Genomic DNA, 21,229 nt, shown 5'->3' on the forward strand with positions numbered 1-21,229 from the left:
CATTTTCATTAATATGTATTTTTGCTGCTTTACTAATCCTTCTTAGTAAAATGATGGAAACCTTTGAATTTGTCAGTTTTGGAAGGGAAGCCATCAGTTGTTCCAATGCTTTACATTATAGGAGGGAGTGAAAAGGGCATCAGGTCAAGTTTCAGACCTTGACTGAGTAGCAGTTGTAATTCAACATTTCTTTGTTGTCTGTACTTTAGAACTGTGTTATTTCAATCTTTAATGTTTTGCTCATATCTCATTATGTTTTCATCTTGATTCTTTGACAGGTTTTAGATAACTTGTGTTTCTTCTCAGATAATTTGATGATGTCTACCTTTGCTTCCACTACCTTCAGGACATTATCTCTGGTGAAATGTGCTCAACATTGCTCTTCCATGGTGAACAAATTGACTGAATCCTGTGTTCTTAATGTAGACTTCTTGAACTTCTTCAGGAGTTAAGTCACAGTTTCTGTCACCATAATTTTGGTTTTGACAGCATGTTAAAAGTCACTTTAACATGCTATGATCAATGCTGTCACGTGGAGCTGGGTTTAGTGGATTCTACCAACTGATTAATTTGTCACTCTGAGTATGTTAAAAGCCTAATGTAGCCTTACCAGTTGAAATATTTGCATAAGTTTGTTTTCTTTTAAATGGGAAATCTATCAGCTTTGTTATGATATATATTGTTTAAGGAACTAATGTTTGAGAAAACCAAGTGAGCAACATGCAAATATTGAGCTAGCAACTGAAGATATGCAAAGTCAATGTTTTGTTTCATTTTCAATACACATTAGTGTATACAATAATACCAAAAAATAGAATTAGGGTGATAGTGGTAGAAGGTAGCCCTCTGTCTTCTTGTAATATTATGAATAGAACTGAAGCTTTACTTTGTCAAATTTTTTGTAGCCCCAAAATGGTCAAGTTATAAGAGGTGATGGTTTTCTATTGAGTCTTTATTCTAATACTTCAGTCGTAAGCAGTTAAAGCAGTATTACTGTTATGTTAAGGTGATTGGCCTGTGAAACACTTTATTTACAGGAAGAGAGAAGCAGCAACATTGGAGGAGATTTAAAATGAAATTTGGTGAGTGTTTTTAGTGATCTAGGTTGGATATATGAGAAAAAATGTTTCCTGCATGAAGTTTGGAGTTGTGTGGGACTAGTAATTGCAGTAGTCTAAATGAGTTGTGTGTTATCTCTTGGAAATGAATGATTTGATGTAACAAAAATCCAACATTTCTTAATTGCTTTTGTTAAGAAATAGAAATCAAACAAACAAGAGAATGAAATAAATGTGTGATAAAATTGGTCAACTTGCCTTAGATGTAAGTATTGCATAAAATAATTTCTTTTTGGGTACTTTGTGATATTTTATACACAGTAAAAAACACAAAGGAACCAATATTTTTTTGCCCTAAAATGTTGGTTCTTGTGTTTCTATATCTGTGGGTCAAAAGGTATAAAAAGGAATGGTTATGAAGAGACTATGAGAGTAGATAATAGTTTATCTATTTATTTAGTAAATATTTGATAAACCAGATGTTTTTTTTTTTGGACTAAAGCTATCTAGTAGTTTACAACTAGCCATCACGATTTACTGAATGGGTTTCAAATCAAGAAAAGTTAAAGTTGACATGGTATGTCAGTCACCGAGATTATTTTAAACCAATAAGTTTAGTTATCCATTACATCTGTATAATTAAACTAGACTTCTGGTTATTTTCCTCCAGGTTTGTTACAGAATCAAGAAGACCTTGAAGAAATTAAATTGGTCTGTCAGCTGATTGAAAAAGCCAAACTTGTGAGGCAGAAAGGAAAACCCAAGGTATCTTAAGGTTTATGTTTAGTTTGTCAGTTCTTGCTACTTTCAAAACCTACTCTTTTGCTTGTTTGCTTTTTGTTGTTTATTTTAATCTGAAGAAACTGAGATGTATCTTTTGGAGTTAAATGTGAATTTTGAAGCTACTCCAAAATTGTCTTGTGCTCATGCTTTCTGAATAATTTTGAACACACAACTTTGTTTTGCATATATGTATATATATATTCGATATTTGATAGTTAATATGAGTATTAGTTTCCACTTTGATGTTATAAGTACAGTTTATAAGCAATGGCCAATAAAATATGAAATAATAGTTATGATAAGGAGTTTGTTACTGGTTGTGATAAATTAACTTGAAATTTATTAATGAAAAGGATGTGAAAGGAAAGCTTTGATTTTAAATCTGGAAAGGTATGAGATTCAGTTAAAGAAGAATAAATGTGAGAGTAGATAGATTGTAAAGAGGAAAAGATAGCTTATGTAATAGTAGGGTGTGTGGGTAGGTTGCATATGAATTGAATTCTGAGCAACTATGGGATATATGTTTGAGACATGTCAGGATTATTTATTATAATACTAGACTAGATATGATCTTTCATATCTTAAAGATTGGATTTTGCAATAGAAGCTATTAATCTTTCCAAATTAGGAAGGTTATTTGAATTTGATGCCAATGGTCACAGAAAGATTGGAAAACTACATTTAAAATCAGATGCACATAGTGTTAATTTGAAATATCATGATGTGTCTCTTCTACTTTGTTAGTGACCATTCAACAGTCTTATTTTGTAATGTATTTCACATACATATATACAAGAAAGATAAGTTACCTACTGGAAAGAACATTTTAACATTTAACTCTGAATAAGAGAATTTCAGTTAACCCTTTCCAAACGAATCATGCATCAAAGGCCATGTAATCACATTTGTTAACTTGCATTCAAAATTTAATAAACAACTATTTTTATGAATTTGTCATTAACTTTAGTATCAAACTTAGATTATAATTCAAATCTTTATATTATAGACAATTTCTTGATTTAAAAGCATGTATTAAAAGAAACACCTAAACATTGATTATTGTGTCACATGATATGTCAAATGTAGCACTGTTTCAAATTAAATATTTGTGATGTCAAAATACAAAGTCTCTGGTTTTGTATGAAATAAAAAGTCAAATGACCAATATTGATAATCTGGAATATGAAATAAGAACCATATTTTTTATTTTTATTTGCTGAGATATTGCTCATGTACTAAATTAAACATGATATCCCAGTTCACCTCTTTTCAGTTTTGGAAAATCCCATATATACACTTCTGTATATATATGACTTGAGTAACCAATCAAAAGCCCAGAATGTCCCCCTAGTAGCTTTCTCAACCATTTTCAAATGTAATAGCATCCTCTCTTTCTTTTGAGACCAATTTTCAAGTTGGTAAGTTGAATCTTTAGACCATTAGAAATTTAATACATTTTTTAGACCCAAAAACATTTTAGTTACTGAACTTGATAAATTATAATTAATTTCTATTTATCAATAAAATAACTTATGATTTTATGGTTATTCAAATGTGTATGTAAAAATACCTCAGTTCTCTACTTGAATAATTCCTTAAGGCTTAGCAACCTACATCAAGCAGCAACCAAGTACAAAGGTCATAACCAGAAGAGATAATTGTTTGCTTCACTTCTTTGTTTACTATTTTATGTTTTAAGAAAAATAATTTTAAGAGCTTGTTTGTAAATGGTAATAATCTATATGTCTATGCAATGCCTAGTAATTTAAATATGACTGTATATTACAAAATACTTGTCCATTAAAACACAACCAAGATGGTTACTTTGTAAAGGCTGAAGGTCAATATTATATTACACTGCACAACAATTTTTTTTAAAAAGTTTTTGCTGATCATGACAGGTACCTGGTGGGTATGCACAAATATAGTTTTGGTTTTGCTTCATCACGTAGGAACTCTGAGAAATAGACAGTTAACTGTTTACCGGCAATAACGTATTTAATTGCATTTATGTTTTTAATATGCTATTAAGTTCAACATAATTAAAAGTGTTTTGCTCCTGATTTTCGTTTGTATTCAATGTCCGGTGCATCACATTGCAGTGTCCAACAGTAGTCCGCAAGCATTGACGGATTTCAATTGCCCTGATATCATTTTTCCATTGTAGCAATGTCATGGTGAAACTGAATATTTCAATGAAACGGTACGTGATGGGCAAATTTGGATGTGATTTTCGTGATCAGCAGCCAAAAATCTATCAGGAACGCCCAACAGTGTTCAAGAAGCAAAAACTTTGTTGTGCAGGGTTATTGGACAGAGTAACATAAGTACATTTGTCCTCATCATTTTGACTTTCATACTGTTAGCCAGACATGGCTGAAAGGTCAGTATAATAAAAATATTAAATATATATAGATGTATAATGTTATGAGAATTAAGTATAACAAAACCAGAACTGTAGCTTCAGGATATGGTTTTAACTTGTAACTAAGAAAATAACTTTCATTTATTTTTTCTTCTACTAAAGTTGATGATGCATAGTAATTTAATTTGGGTGGGGGGAGATAAAACATGATATTAATTAGCTATATTTATAACCTTTGTAAGGTATTTCGAACACATATGGTTTGTCATAAATGATACACTTCTAAATTTATAGATTGTTTCAGGTTGAACAGGTTCCAAAGTGTAAAGTTACACATTCAAGACAAGTCAGAAGTCATGAAGAAGCTGTAAGGAATGATACAAGTCAGTACTTTTCAACTCAAAGAAAGGATGTTGTTAAGAGCAGTGGAGAATATAGGACAGTTATTCAAGATAGATCAAATCCAACCCACCTTGTTTTCAGAAGCAGTGAGCACCAAAAGAGAATGGATGGAAAGATGAAACAAAAATCTTCATCTTTGTCATCTACATGCAGTAGTGAAGTTGGTGTGATCTCCAAAACTGAACTACTTCAGTTGCAGAGAATAGCAAAATTCAAACCAGGAGAAGCTTCATCACAGAAGGCAGGACTGGTGGAAGAAGAGAGACCAGTAAATTATCTCGATAGTGCAACTGAAGAAGCATCCACATCTCAACATTCAGTTGTTGATGCTTTGTGAGTAATACTTTTGATACATACATTATTAAGTGCACTCACATAAATAGCTATTCTTGTTCAGTGCTGCCATGTATATGCAAACACATTTTATGCATGCCACAAATCTCCCCTCCATTGGAATTGACTGATTCTTTAGTTAGTGCCAGTTGAATGTATTGTATCCTGATTTTAAAGGTAATGCCTAGAATAAGGATAATCAGTAAGAACTACATTTATTCATCAGAATATTAACTCTGCCAGTGAAATATAATACTCTGTAACCCAAGTGTTATTAAAAGGTTCATCTTTTGAAGGAGCTTAGGTCATAGGATTTCTTGAACTTGCATGTTTTTTTAACATCATGAACTCTGCCAAAGAATGTGATTACATTGTTTAAGAAAAAAGGGAATCCTCAATTGCTGCAGTAGGGTTAGGTTAAATTAATCTGTGAGATCTCCCTTTCTCCTTTATTAGCTATGTTTTTGTGTGCCAGAAACACTAAGAGGTGGGCATAGTTATATCCAGTTTGTTTTTATTACTCATAAGGACTTCTGCTAGTCTATCCTCAAATTGAAATTCTTTTAGGCAGGATTAGAGTAAATTAGACCTTTGGTTCTGATAAACACATCAGTCAAAAGGATTTGACCTCCTGAGTCCAAACCTGTAATTAGATCTCAAACTGGTCAAGAGGTGACAGAGTTATGAGCTAAATATTTGTATTTGAAGAAAAAAAAAGTCAGAGTCATTTTGTGAGTTACCATGCCATGAATAAAAAGTACAAACTGTTATTTATTAGTATACAAATGGTAACTGACTCATAACTAACTTATTAACCGTCATGAGAATTACCTTTTCCCAACTGAAAGTTTGATATTTATTAAAATAATAATAATAATAATAAAAGAAAGGTTTGTGCTATGACTTTTGTTTTTCTTCTTCAAGAACAAGTGAATCTTATATAAATTCCATGCTTGTTTTACTTATTACTATTTTGACTTTTTATCAGTAATAGAAAGGTATTAAAAGACGGTCTTCTTCACAAACACATAAGTTATTAGCTTAACCCATTCATGAGTGGGGCTTGTAAGAGTATTTAGGTTATTCAGTGTGTTTTGTTTTTTTCTTTTACTTTATTACTGATCTACCAGATAATAATCAAAAAGAAAATATTTAGAAATTGTGATTTAAACTGAATTGTCATTATTATTAAAAACAGTGGATTAATCTTATTATTCAGCTCACTCACAGAAGGTTTATGGAAGAAATTAGGAAATGTTGTGTTCTGGATAGAATGGATGAAAGTTGTATTTTTCTTTCAAATACTTTATTTAAGAAGTAACTTTATTTCTCTTAATATAATAATAAATTGAGCCAGCAATGTTTCTCAGAATGTACTTCAAGTTGGTATGCACTGTTATTCTATGCAGGTGTGGTGAATTTAACAATGTGGTTTCTGGTATGTAATAAAATTAAATTTAATAGCATTGTGGTAGACCTATTACATGACTTCTTATTATAACTTTTCAGGTCAGTTCTTCAGGTTCCCCAGAACTTTCAGCAAGCTATGGAGAGGAACAGAAGAGCTTGTAAACAGTTTCAAAAGGTAGTAAAAACTTTGGAAAACCCTCAAAATGTATTTCTGAAGAAATTATCAGTATCCTTTGCTGTACTGTATATAAGGCTATTTGTTTGAGAACTTAAACATCTAAAATTGAAGTGTTTGGATTGATGCTTTCATTTGAAGCCATGGGCTCAACCTTACTCAAGTGATTAGACAAATTAATAAACTTCTGTAATGCTATTAATTTTCAAACACTTGACACTTATGTGATGGTCAATGACCCTCAAAAGGAAAACAAGAAATTGTAAAGGATCCTCTGAAAACAGCTTTTATGATACTTGAAATAAATTACTGAACTTAGCCTTTAATCCACTTGTTAATTAGGAATCCAGACACTAAACTGATGCATATTTTCTTTATATTTAATTACAGGGTAGTATAGGAGCTCTGAGAACATACCTGTTTTGAAAATGGTGTGGGTTACAATAGCAAGATATTTTTTTCTCAACATGCATCTCTTTAAAAAAACTTTCAATGTTTATAAGAACAGTTAAACTACCACTTCTACATTCTTTGACAGTCATCTGAAACAGTAAGAAAGAATGAATCACAAGATTTTCCATCATATTGATTCATTAATGACATAACTTGTTTTGAAGTTTATAGATCAAGGATCATTAAGTGAGGTTACTTTTGTTTGAGGATCTGTTATGTCACTAATTATTTAATTTCTTGGTTAGAGATTATTATATCGAGTTATCTCCAAGTGTGTTATAATTATTACATCAAGAATAAAAATTACTATTTCTTTTAACTGGTCACAGTTCCGAGGATAGTTAAGCCCAATCATTTAGTGACCTATAATTAATTATACTTGTCATAAGACATTTTTATTAGGCATATTATGTTTTGTAACACTACATTCTTTTATGGTTTTCCAAATACAAGAATGTGTAAGAGTAGTTCAATCTCACTGTGTCTGTCATATCCATTGTCAACAACACATTTTGCTCAGGACATTACATTGATAATATACAATCTTTGTTTTTTTACATAAGGTATGTTTCTCCTTTTACCATCATTAAAGGGAAAGGTTCAGTTACTGGAGAATTAAAAAGAATCGATTACAACTATAGTTACAGAAACAGTACATCCTGAACTAAGATCATACCTTTCTTGTGTATGTGTTTTCAGTTTTAACCAAACTACATTGGGCTATCTGCTATGTCACTGAGGAGAATCAAACTTCTGATTTGTAAATCTAAAGATTTACTGCTGTACTACCATAAGGAGCCAGTGACAAACAAAGTTCTTCAACTTCTTTGGTTTTCAGTAAAAGTCTGTTTAGTCAACTTTTATTAGAAAATAAGTATTTCAGACTGGATTTGCGTAGGTCCTGACAATTAAAATGTTATGAAAATTGCACACAGTTTTTTGTTTTTCCTGACACCAAAACATCTGGTAAATCATTTGATTTTGGTTTTTATCATAAGGTTTTGGAAATGTCCTCAAAAGTGTGTTTATTTTAGAAAGACCAGGGTTTTATGAATGACCTGAAAGTTAATTCCAGCAAAAACAATAATAAAAAATTTAGTGTTAAAAATGATTAATGTTGTTATTAACCCTAATTATAAATTGTAAATGACAAGCATAAAATTTGTAGTAGTGAGTTTTGTCAAATAGTTTAATTCACACTATAACTGCTGTTTTTAGTGCAGTTGATCATGTAAGTAGTACCTCGACCACTGCTGTGTCTGTCATATCCCAGCAGGTGGCCTGTTGAGTCTTGTTGACAGTGGATATTGCAGATGTAGTAACAGACGTGCTATTACCTATTCTTCTGTGCATTTCTTCATGTATTTAGGGAACATAACCTTCCAAAACTGTGACTTCAAAAATGGGAATTACACTGACTTGGTAACTGATTGAGAGGTTTTTAAGCGTGTACTTCTGTCTGTAAGTGAACGTGTGTCACGTGACTGTTGCTGCAATGATATTATTAGTGACAAATGAGCTCAAAACACATTTGGCTGGAATTGTTGCTAGTAAGCACGTTTCTGATTTCATCTTAAGCAAAGACATCAAGAATAATTATTGTTTTTGGTCTACGTTCTTTGTGTGTTCCTACCAAAAAAATATTTTATAAGAAGAAATTAAAACCTAATTGGCAAGAATATAATAAAACAAGTTTCACAAACCTAACTGCTTAGCATAAGGTAGCCAAATATTTGCTATTAAAGTCATCCTGTCAAGTTGTCCCAGACTAGGTTGGTTACCCATTATTTACAGTGGTCAGTTTAGGTCAGGTTATTTGGGGTCTCATTACTACTTATGTTAAAATCTTCTGCTCTTCATGGATAATTAGGACTAAATATAACATTGTAATGCTTATAATTAATATTACATTGTCCATGTGTGCTTTTTTTATTTATTTAAGATCTAAAATGAATAATATTCCTTGAAAAATGTGAGGAAGACTTAGAAGGTCTGTTTATTAATTTATTATTTATTAATTTGTATAGGTGGAATTGTAGGAGTAAAATTATAAGATGTTTCAAAATAATAGGAAATTATGGAATATACAACATTGTTTATATAATGAAACAATGAGTATGAACCAATACTTTGTTTTAGATTGGTGGTGTATCCTGATGTATGTTAGATGGCCAATGAGGTATAAATTGGCTTACTGGAATGTTAGTAATATGTATATTATTTGTTTATATGTTAGGCGAGCTTTCACTTCCAACCCAAACATGATACTTGTAAGAAAGATATAAGGCTGCATTATTTCTTGTTAAACTGAAACTATGAAAACTCAGAGTATGCTTAATGAACTGTGAGTTATGAAGAAAACAATATTTTGTTCAGTAATGCATGGATATTCAGAATTTCTTTTAATGACTTGTTTCAGAAAAATGTTTTTGCTTGAATAAATGTTTTAACTCCGTAGCTTGGGTATTATAAAAAAACAAACACAATCATAACACATCAGCATAATAATGTACAGAAGATTGAAGAATTAACAAAACCCAGGGCTAGTGTTGAAAGGTTGAGTTTACATTCTGATTAAAATATAGAATGAAAACCATCTTCTTGACATTCTGTCTGGTTAGTAGCAAATTATGTTTATGAATTGTTACGGCAGATCCATAAGAAATGTAACATTTATTTTTAATTTGTAATTATTGACAAAATCTAAATAAAGTTTGATTTCAGAATACAAAAAAATGCACAATTTTCAAAACAGTGTAGCAAGCTTACCCCTAGTCTTTTTAGTAACAGAACTTTGACATGTCTCCTTAGCTAAGTGAAACCATTTACACTTCAGGTATATATATAAATTTAAAAACTCACCCATTGTTAAATAAACATTTTAGGTTAAAAACTGTCATTATAAACCAGCGTTACTGTTATAACTGAGATTTAGGAAAAGGCATAATTAAGATAAAACCTTAACAGATTTTTCTAGAATGCATTATTAGAAGAATTTTCTGCAGCAAACAAAGACAAGGAAGGCTTTTCCAATTCAGAGGATACATGCAGTGGTTGGTATTATTATAATAATGGCATGTTTTCTAATCATCCTAATGTTTTTATAGGTCTACACAACTTATTTCAAGTCCTAATTAGTTAATTTTAATTCTGGATTTTATTAATTGTTCGTACTTGTTAAACTTTATCTCTACTTTGTTAATTATTAGTCTGTACCAAAGTAGGGGTACTTTAATATTTTAAGAAACTTAGTTTTTGTAGCATTAAAACTTTCTATATTACTGTAGCTAGCTAGGTCACACATATATTTATTCCTACTTGTATTTATAAAATTAAAAATGTTTATATTTTTAATGTGCCAGTAATACCAAACATGGTGTGCACCTACATATGATTTAATTTTATTACTTATTGCAACCTCTACCAACCATCCCTGAAATCTAATTATATGCACAAAGTAGTGTTCTGTCTCTTTTATATATATATATATATATATGTACTAGTATCCTTCATACAAAAAAGGAATAATTGGAACCCCAGATGGAAGAGTTCTGTCAAAGAACTCGAGTGATAAGGTTTGTCTGGAAAATTCATTTAAATAGTAAAATTTTGATTCACTCAATAAACAAATATAGAGGAATTAGGTGGATTTACAAAAGTACAATAAACTTTAGTTTCACTCAAGCAAGAGCCTGGCCTGGTTAGGGTGCTTGACTTGTAATCTAAAGGGTTGAGAGTTCAAATCCCAGTCACACCAAATATGCCTGCCTTTTTAGCCATGGGGTATTATAATTTGATGGTCATTCCCACTATTTGTTGGTAAAAGAGTAGTCCAAGAGTTGGTCTTGGGTGATGATGACTAGCTGCCTTCTCTCTAGTCTTACACAGCTAAATTAGGGGCAGCTAACGCAGATAGACCTTAAGTAGCTTTGTACGAAATTCAAAAACAAAACAGACACTCAGCCACTACTGTGAAATAGTCATAGTTAATATTCAGACATTTTAAAGGTGATTTTAAATGGGCAATTTTTATGGCAGCCATTTTGCTGCATGAGCAATTAGATGAATGTATATATTGTTTACCCTTAAAGTGATTATCTCTCTGCCAGAAACTACTTTTTTTAAAGAAATTGTGAAACACTTGCAAGGATTTTACTCTTGGCCTTAGAAAAAACAACAATAAAGGGAGTATATTTATTTCAGTGACTGTGAATGTATGTCTTTAGTAACATTGTCTAAGAATGATAATATATATATATATATATATAAATTGTTTTTTTAAGCATATGAAGTGCAGTTGCTAAATGCAGTGATATTAAATCAGTGTTAAAATTATTATAAAGGTGATATTCAACAGTAAGGAATGACATTTCCCTGGATCATTAATTAGTAAGGAAAGAATAACTGAGTAAATCATTAGAACTGCAATTATGATTTTAACCTTCAGTTCAATACATTTTTATATGATATATTTATCAGAACAACACTGCAAATGTTAAAATATCAGTTTGTTTTGAAACCAGACAATCCAAAACTTTTCAGTACAACTGAACAGCAGAGGAAAGTTAGTTTTTATCAACAAACACCAATTTGGTTATGGAATCCTCATTTGGATTTTTGTGGTAAGTCATGTCTAAAATATATTAATTCATATATTTAGGCTATACTCAAAATCTGTTCATTTTTTCATGTTGATTACTCTTGTTAACTTATTTACTTCTACCAGAACTTTTGTTAAAATCTTTTTGCTTATATGAAAAGTTGTATTTCAACAGGTGTGTCTTATTTAGTATCCCGTCTTCTATGGAAAGCTTTGATCAGAACTGCTTTATTTTTTGGGTAGATCTATTTAGAAGCTTCTTAACTCCACACTAAGTTGTAGTTGTACATCAGTGGAAAGCTGTACAAAGAATGTTGTAGATTTTCACATTTCTGTTTATGCATGCTCTATTTTGTTAATTTTAATTACAAAGAAGATAGAACTCTACCTAATATTGCTTAAATAATTTTTATGACCCTAACCTAGACCTTGTGACAGAACTGTATCTTTATTTCTTTGTGTGTGAAATGCTATTTCATGCTTATATTAATAATTATTTCTCAATGCTCTAAGGCTTTTAAAAAATTGTAATAAAATATAATAATAATGTAAACTTTAGATATAATCAAAGTTGATTTTGAATGGTAAAATGAGTAGAAAGTTTGCTGAGAGATAATAATAACTTATTTTATACTTTAAGGACAATTCATGATGTCAGGAAAACACATTGGTTCAATAAGCCTTAATGTAAAATGATAAACCTATAACCTGCATGCTTTTGAACAGTGGACCTTTCTTCTCTGAGAGTAAAGAAGACAGGTTTACCTTCTGAAAACTCAAGTTATATGTTTTGTTTATTGTTTTAGTATTAACAGAAATTTTTTTCACTTACAATCTTGGGTATGTGTTATGAAGTGTATTTATCTGCACATTTATTGTTATTTGGGTTTAGTTTCAAGCACTGTTGGGCTACAGTTGGGAACAAATACAGTAGTTTTCTAACTACAACAGTTGACATGTTTACTTAAACCTGACAATGTCCACAGTACAGTTGAGAATGAGTACTTATCCAATGTAGTTTACACTATTAGGCTTATAAGTTACATAGTTGGCAAGAGGGTTTAAAACCAAGAGTTTACTTTAAGTGCAAAAGTGTCATTTCCTTATTTACAGTATTCAAGTAGCTATTTTATAAAGTGATATATAATTATAGGGGTGGAAGCCATGCCAGCTGTTTTAACATATGTTTCACAGAGGGAGCTGCAAGAACTTTATTCTCTTCTCTGGGAAATCCAATGGACTCAGATGATGTTAGAATTACACAAGACATTAAAAGATGAAGCCATACCCATACTGGAGAAAATGGATATAAATGACCCGTAAGTGTGTAAAAACATGCATTAAACTATTACATCTTACAATAAATTTATTGTAATTGAAACAAACAACTGTTGACTTTTTAGGACAATGAAACTCAGTGCCACTAAAAGGAGTGAAATGTTTGATTTTTGGTAACTTCATTGTTTCTTACACTAAATGTGAAGTTATATTGTAAATTTTGCAATAATTTAAATTTTTATAACTTGATTCTGATCATTGTAAAAAATCCATGGTGTGATATAGTTTTTTTTTTTATATATATTAGGAAGTTCTGCTCTGTATTCTGCCATCTGTACAGCCTACTTGGTCACTGTGGAGAAAAATTTCCAGCATTGTTATCTGCCCAGCAGCAAAATACATGAAAACTGGTGTGGTTAAGGTTGTTGATGTGATATGAGAAGTAAACAGGACTTAAAAATACTAGACGTAGATAAGATTGTACTATTTATAAGATAATAAGTTTCTAAAAGCATGTTTAAAATGATTAAGTCTGACTGTATTTCAACCAATTTGGATTCTGTGCATTTAATAAGTAGAGATAATTTCACAACAAATATTTATAGATTTCTCAAGTATAGTTTGTGTAAATATAATGATATGTAAAAGAAAATATTCATTTTTTGTCATTCTACTTTCAAAAAATAAAACACTAGTTATAAATGTCTATTATATGATGGTACTGTCTGTGTTGAACTGACCAGTGAGAGAAACCTAAAAATTTAGTTTCATATAGCAAGGTATAATGTCACAATTAGTTATTAAAATTTCAAGTAATATTATACTTTAACTATACATAAAAATGGAAAACAAATAGGCTTAAGTACAAATTCCTCATGTCACCAGATACCCAATTTCCTCTGGAGTCTCTTCTTTCTACTGTATCAGTTGAAGTGGTAATAATCTACACCTTCAGTGAGATGTAAAGAAGTGAGATTGGATTCAAAACTTCCTCCTGTCATACCCTGAAATAAAACAAATAACATATCAGGCCTTAATGTTTCCATGCAGAAACAAGAAACAGTATAAAATGCCAGGAGCTTGGTGTGATTGGTAACACTATCAGTCTGTTGGGGAAACGATACAATGTTTTTTTACTGCTCTCTAAGACGTTCTCTTATGTGCAACAATGACTGTACAGATGGTCTCATTTCCTTCACTTTAACCATTATTATGGATACAAGCTTCCTACAACGGGCATTAGCATTGGACATTTTCACTATTTTCTTGCTGGTTTGTCTACTACTCACTTTTTCCTTTGGCAAATGCTGCGTGGAGATTCACCTTGCTTTAAAGTGGTAGTTGGAAGGGCTGGGTCACTGTAGGACTGTGTATATTCAAGAGCCTCAACCACACCGTCAATCCATCTTTCTTTGAATCTTGATGGTTGTGCCACTGCATTCTCACTATGTGGCCAAACTAGTTAGTTTCTACTTCTTAATATATTTGCTTACATTACCAGCTTCATCTAAGCACCTCGTCTTGCAAGGGTTACTTTCTAACAAGCCTTAAACTGTGTAGTGATTCGTAGCAAACAATTTCTCGTAGTCAAAAGTAAAATTACATACATGTCTGTTTTTCCTGTCCTTTTCATTAGCTGTTTTGAGAAGACTGCTTGTATGTGGGATTTGATTTCAATATACATGTTTAATCCATTCATTGCAGCAGGAAATATGACCCAGCTAAACATCATAATAGAGATAAAAGGAGACATACATTCTCCCACGCAGTATATCACATAGTTATAACCAATACTAAGTCTCTGACTTCACTACTGAAATTGATTTTTTTTTTTCTTGCTCAACTTTAATTTTCTACATCTTGGGCTTTGGATGAACATAAAAATTAAAGGACAAAAATGTTTACAAATGTAACAGTCAAGCAGAAAAATTGTCTTCATATTTTGTTGCTAGAGGAATTTAAGTAGTTGGTAATATTTTTAGTACGTAGATAGTTGGAAAAAATTCAAACAGTTGTAACAGCAAACACTAATCTTGATGAATTAATTATTTTTGTGAAACTAATTAACACTCATAATTGATTATATCAGTTAACAGAGTTAACTGCTTGGGTTTAACATAATAACTTATAGATGTACATAAAGATGTTAACTGTCTATTTTACCCTATCAGTGAACTAATGGATTTAACTTAAGTACATGTATATAAACCACTATCTTTTTAGACAATACAATTTAACCAATGTTTTATATTTTACAGTAATTAGGATTTCATTGAACTTATCAAATATTCAATCCATTATTATTTAATTCATAAATTAACATCACAGTGTTATGAACATCTTTCTAATGCAGGCATGTCTGTTTTTCCTTCTCTTGTGACTTGCATATTAAGTTAAGTGTAGGTTTTATATAAAAGCAACAGAAAACAAACGTACCAATTTCACACAGATGATAAACGGTGGTTTGCCTTCAGTAAAATGAATGATAGGAATTCTTGGCTTGGGAATTTCCTAGAGGTCAAACTTTAAATGTGATACATACATACACACACATTGTATAAACATAAAAATTGCAACACTATATCCTAAATATAGACATGAAAAACATTGGTAAAAACATGTAATTTTGAATCAGAATGACCTCCATGTAACAGCTTTCTGGAAAGATTACCTCTCATGGATAATTCCTGCAGTGTATGATTTACACAGTATGTAGTGGTACCTTCCTTAACAAAATCATATTGATTCTGAACCATATTAAGGTTATACCTAAGAATAATCACAACATATAATCTAATGCTGTATTTGGAGAGAGAAAAACAAAAGTTCTTTAAATTTATGTTTGAAAAACTAGTAGAGGGTCAGCCACTCTAATGTATATTGTGAGTCTCGAACCATAGACCTTTGATTATTACTCTGCCGAGTGGTTATATGAAGGAATAACACAGGTCTGCGAAAGTTCTACGTGTTTGACAGTAATTATTGTATGCTCAATCCAAAAATGATACTTGTCACACACAGGTTTTTCATAATGAATCATTTTCACAGAATCAGGTCACATTTGTTATGGTTAAAATGCTGACAACCGCTGGCTATAGATTCATTCTAGCCCACTTTCGATGCGAGCATCTTATTGATGGTCTAGAACCCAAACATAGCAAACTTAATAAAAAAAAATGCTCACTGTGGTAAATGAAATAATTTGATCTAAGTGAGTTTGTTTTTATACCCTAATTTGAAAAAATTCCTTACACGATAGAAAAAAAAAATTGGAATGCTACTTAGCTGAATTATGGAAAATATGTTTTTAAAACCAAACCAACTTTTATTAAGTTAAGTTCATAAACCTGTGTTATCTAAACCTCCACTAATGTACTTCCTTTGTAATAAGCTACTGACTAATTATTATCTACAAGTATTGGCAAAATTAAATGAACTGAGTAATAAAAACAACTTGAACTAAGTGCTAGTTGAATGGTTTAACACACTGATAACGATATTTAAGCAATATCGCCAAAATTGGATTTCATAACTTATTCAACAGTTTCATTGCTACCATTTGAAAAGTAATACATTTCTGGGATGCAAACTTTGAAGTTAACATCCAAAAAATGAGGAATGAATATCAGATCAACATAATTAAATGCAATACTACAGGGTGTTCAGAAAGTCACTGTGCAGTTTTGAAAGCAGCAATAACAGCATTCAGTCAGTCTATTTCTAGCCAGCAACTGATAGCTGTGTTTAGAAACAAAATAAGAAGGATCCAAACCTGTATTGATGCCAACAGGGGTCATTTTCAACATTGTTTATTATTGTCATTCATATTTACCTCCTGTATTCTATATTGAAACATGTCTGTTAATAAATATATAAGTGCACAGTGACTTTCTGAACACCCTGTACGTCTAGACATTATGCCTTTCAGTAATATAAAAATATATAGTTAAATGTATAGGCAAAAAAATATATTAAACAACTACTTAGTTTTCTTTATATTTTTATTTTAAGAGAACGATATTTTTAAATTAGCACTTATCCTTATATTGCACAGCAACCATAAGCTGAACAATCTGATGAAAGGTGCTAGCTTGAAATGTCTTCCTCTTAAAATAAAAATATAATAACTTTGTAATTGTTTAAAATTCTTTAATTTCAATGTCTTCCAGACAAGATACCTGGGACATGATTTTATTTTCTAATTCTTGTGCAAACCACTAAAGTACCTTTGACTCCTCATGTATGTAAATACCCTTTGTAATCTTCTTTATGTCCACATCACAGAAAGCTGTAACCTGTAACATAAATACAGGTACAATCAAATAAGAAATCTGTTGTGAGGTTGTATTTAACGTATCTCACAACATGTTGATTAAATATTTTTTTTTATGGTGTTTATATATAAAATACAGCATTTAGATAAGGAATGTGATTTAGGTGTTTATATTTTGACAGTGTTTAGATTAGACACTGGACTTAAGGTTTTTCTATCTAAAGTATAAGACATGGTGTCTAGAAGACTGTATACAAATCATTTCCACGTTATTTCGGTTCTGTGGTTTTACGACAACAATTTAGTGAACGTGTTCTACTGTTTACAAATGTTGTATCTTTAGACTTATACAAGTTTTAATAAAAACTAGAATATACAAAGAAAAAATGATCCTTGAAATTGACAAACGTACAATTTTAAATCACAACAGTTTCATGTTAAAAACCTAGTAACAGGTTCTTAAAGTTAAAAACAAGATCAACCAGTTAACCCTTCATCTCTATTTATTTCACAGCACAAAATTTCTATTAAATATTTAATTCAATTTGGCTTTAAGGTTCATTTAAGATTGTTTATTCCCAGTGTATTGAATTACCTGTTTTGATAATGTGTTTAACACAAAGAGAAATTAGTTGTTTTTTGTAACATAACCTTTATGTTCATTAAGACAGTATTCCAAATTATGTTAAGTTTGGCCAATGTACATTTGTTGCAATCACACCTAATTTGATATATACCATTTTTAATTAAAATGTATTTTTTTTAATATATACATCTTTGATACTAAAAAGTATTGTTTAATTTTGTCAAATGGTTTAAAAATAGGAATAAAATTATTTTTATCTTAATATATAGTAATCTGGTTAGTTATGCCTTGTATTTAGGGTAGTATTACTGTACTGCTAATTTTATTATCACAGACAGACACTGTTTAATCAGCTACACTGTTCGATAAAAATTGAATTGTATTAGATGTTCAACTACATTGACTATCCTTAGCAATGCTTTTTATACAATTCATTTTCTAAATTAGTAAAATCAGAAGAAATTTTAAAAGCTCCATGTAAGTATGAAAAACTGTTAATTCTTTTATAAAATGGATGACAATCTCCGATGTGATGGCAGAGAGACCAAATATAGTTTCTGGTAAATAGTTGTGGAAATAGTTCTATTATTATTTCTTTTAACAAGTGCATCTAAAAACCAAATAAAAAAGGTAACCAGTTATCTTGTCCAATTTGACATGTTAACCTGAACAGACTTAGACAGAGCAATGCTGTTTAAACAATCAGCAACTGTTTTTAATGCAACCAAACAAAGAAAGTTTCATTAACAAATTTAATCCAACAGCAGGTTCTGAAGAAGCATTATTAATAGCAACACATTCAAAACTATCCATATGAAGGTCACATGGGTGGAGAAACAGAGGAACCCATGACTAATACAACATCCTGTTTATAATACTTTACATTGACTTTGAAAAAATTATTTTCAATACAAATTTTAGTTAAATTAATAATGCCAATAATTTCAGTTGGAGAAATGGAAGCATGATTTAATCTGTCCTGAAAGTAAGAGCATCTTCCACTGGGACTTCAATAAACAATGAAATATCAAAAGATAGAGACTTGTCAGAAGAATTAAGTTTAATGTTTTTTAAGCTTCTAAACAAATTTAGCAGAAGTTTTAATGGCATCCTTACTCTTCAAATATGAAAACTGTTGAACAATGAACTTTGCAACATAGTGAGATGATACTGAATACACTAGGCCTAAAACAATTGTTTAACTTGCACATCTTAGGTAAAGCATAAAGATGGGGTGGACAAAAATTTGAAGGAATTAAACATTTTTTTGGTCCAAGCAACAGTTACACATTGGTGGAATTTTGTTGTCGGATTTATTCTAGGAGAAACGTATGAACCATAATTTAATAGCTGATTACACTAGAAATGTAATCATATTTGTTGAACACCACACATGCTCCTCTGTCAGCTTATTTAATGACAATATTACTGCTATTCTTTGAGGACTGCAAAGGTATTCTTTTCCTCCTTTTTAAACACACACTACTGTGAATGTAATTCTATTTCTTTAAAAACACTCCACACTGATCACATTTCAGTGTACAACTTGTCACCTTTCAAGCATATAAACAGTCAGAAAGAGTAGAGACAAAATCATACAAGCAACATCAAATATAAGGACAAAACATTGAAGTTACAAACTTTTAACCGATTAGCTGAGGTCAAAGAGCGAAACAATTTTCTCCCTTGTTTTCCTGCATTCCATATTGTAAAATTCTGCCACTTGGCTAGAATATGGTCTTCAAATTCTCTGACACGAATGTTCCAAATGGTGTGTCTAAAATAGGAATTGGAAACAGCTCTTAAATATGCTTAACAAAAATGAAAATTTAGCTTGAAACAGGCTACCTTCAAACAGATTTAACAATCTTAGTTTTTAGAGAATGGGTGATTTTATTTTTTGGCAAGCTACCCATGAGTTTAAGACTGAAACTGTTGAAGTTATTACTTTTCTAATATTTGTACGATATAATACATAAATTAACCCTATTGTGACAGGTCTGAGATAAAAGGTTGTGTCATTATGTTTATTGACTTGCATTCAAAATTTTATTGAACTACTGTTTTTGAATTTATATCAAAAAGTTTCATATCACATTGTAGATTATAAATCATATTTTAATATTGCACATTAGTTAATTTCTTAATATAAATATTAAATTAACATACCTAAACATTGATTTTTGTGTGCTACATGGTATGTTGAATGCAAACTAAGCCTAGTTTTGTAAGAATAAGGAACTAAAATTCCAATATTGACCGGCTATAATATAAAATAAGAACCTCATCTTTTTTATTTATGTGCTGATATACAAGTCATCTACTTAATCAAACACAGTGGCCCCATATACTTCTTTCCATATTTAGATACAGTCCCTTATATGTGTATATATATACACACACAAAAACACATACTTATTTCAATATATGACATGTGAATAACTAATTGACAGCTTAAAATGTGTGATTTTTTCAACCATTTTAATCTTTTAGAAGGCTACCTCATTCTTTCAAACCAAAATTCATCAAGGTAGGTTGTGTCTTTAGCCTGCTCGAAATGAAATAGTTATTATAGACCAAAATACAGCTTAGTTACCAAGATATATAAATTATAGTAGTATTCTGTGGTATTTATTGACAGAGTAATTTATTATTTTTGGTTATTTAACTGTATATATAAAACCTTAAAAATATTTTGTTTCATATCCTCCCATGCAAAATTTTAAAAGGCTTAGCAACTGAGTTCAAAGGCTGTTGGTAGAATAGATAATTATTTGCTTTACTTCTTTATATACTATTTTATTTTAAGGAAAATATATTTAATAACTTATTTATAAATAGTAATAATCTCTCTCTATATATAATGTATAATAATTGAAATGTGACTATATATTACAAAATATTAGTCCACTAAAACACAGCTGACACAGGGTCACTTCATAAGGAATAAAAGTCTGTTTTATTTCACTGGATATGATATCACGAATGCAGGTGGGCTTCTTCAATTAAAATTCTCTAATGTTAGCCATGCAATGACTGGAAGTTCAACATAATAAAAATAATAAATGTATAATGTTACAAGACCTAAGCTATTTAAACTAAAAATTCATATTTTCGTGTTATGAGATGTAGCCATTCTAGAACAGAAAAAACAATTAATATTTATTTCCTTTTTTTTTTTTTTTTTATTGTGGTCATTCAAACTGACAGATCCTATATAGTTAGGGGAGAGAAAATTACAGACAATATATAAAGTCTTACTGACAAACGTTTGAAATGTATTTAGGAGGTTTGAGAGATTACACCAATAATATCTAAGGTTTTTGGAACGAAAAATATTTTTTTAATCATAACATGAAAATCAGTTCATACTTAGACTAGCAACAAAACACTCAGCATTTTCATAAATGAATCTTTAGTAAAAAGAGTTGATAAAAATTAAATTTTTGTGTACAAAAAACTTGCAATCTTTATAAAAGTATCAAATTTTGTAAAGATACATGGTGCACAGCA

The 21,229-nt window shown here is 30.5% G+C and overlaps 2 protein-coding genes across 25 annotated transcripts in view; one reads left to right on the forward strand and one right to left on the reverse strand.

The window, feature by feature from the left end:
* LOC143244356 (uncharacterized) overlaps positions 1 to 13,563 on the forward strand; it is a 32,590-nt gene extending 19,027 nt beyond the window's left edge. For 9 of the 11 annotated variants that reach the window (XM_076488875.1, XM_076488871.1, XM_076488869.1 and 6 more), the window contains 7 exons: positions 1,729 to 1,823; positions 4,511 to 4,941; positions 6,451 to 6,577; positions 9,957 to 10,032; positions 11,503 to 11,601; positions 12,733 to 12,898; positions 13,165 to 13,563. In XM_076488875.1, coding sequence (XP_076344990.1) covers positions 1,729 to 1,823; positions 4,511 to 4,941; positions 6,451 to 6,577; positions 9,957 to 10,032; positions 11,503 to 11,601; positions 12,733 to 12,898; positions 13,165 to 13,261 — 1,091 coding nt within the window. In that variant the 3' untranslated portion in view covers positions 13,262 to 13,563. Of the gene's footprint in view, positions 1 to 1,037; positions 1,083 to 1,728; positions 1,824 to 4,510; positions 4,942 to 6,450; positions 6,578 to 9,956; positions 10,033 to 11,502; positions 11,602 to 12,732; positions 12,899 to 13,164 lie in introns of all 11 variants that reach the window. The other 2 variants (XM_076488876.1, XR_013025039.1) reach the window with 2 other exon arrangements.
* The window catches only part of LOC143244357 (queuosine-tRNA galactosyltransferase-like), a 38,763-nt gene continuing 30,461 nt past the window's right edge, over positions 12,928 to 21,229 (reverse strand). For all 14 annotated transcript variants that reach the window (XM_076488885.1, XM_076488883.1, XM_076488878.1 and 11 more), the window contains 4 exons: positions 19,358 to 19,493; positions 17,084 to 17,152; positions 15,294 to 15,368; positions 12,928 to 13,861 (listed from right to left, as the gene is read on the reverse strand). In XM_076488885.1, the coding sequence (XP_076345000.1) occupies positions 13,781 to 13,861; positions 15,294 to 15,368; positions 17,084 to 17,152; positions 19,358 to 19,493 (361 nt within the window). In that variant the 3' untranslated portion in view covers positions 12,928 to 13,780. The remainder of the gene's footprint in view (positions 13,862 to 15,293; positions 15,369 to 17,083; positions 17,153 to 19,357; positions 19,494 to 21,229) is intronic.

This window comes from Tachypleus tridentatus, chromosome 2, assembly GCF_004210375.1.
Source record: "Tachypleus tridentatus isolate NWPU-2018 chromosome 2, ASM421037v1, whole genome shotgun sequence".
In the NCBI taxonomy this organism is placed as follows: Eukaryota; Metazoa; Arthropoda; class Merostomata; order Xiphosura; family Limulidae; genus Tachypleus; species Tachypleus tridentatus.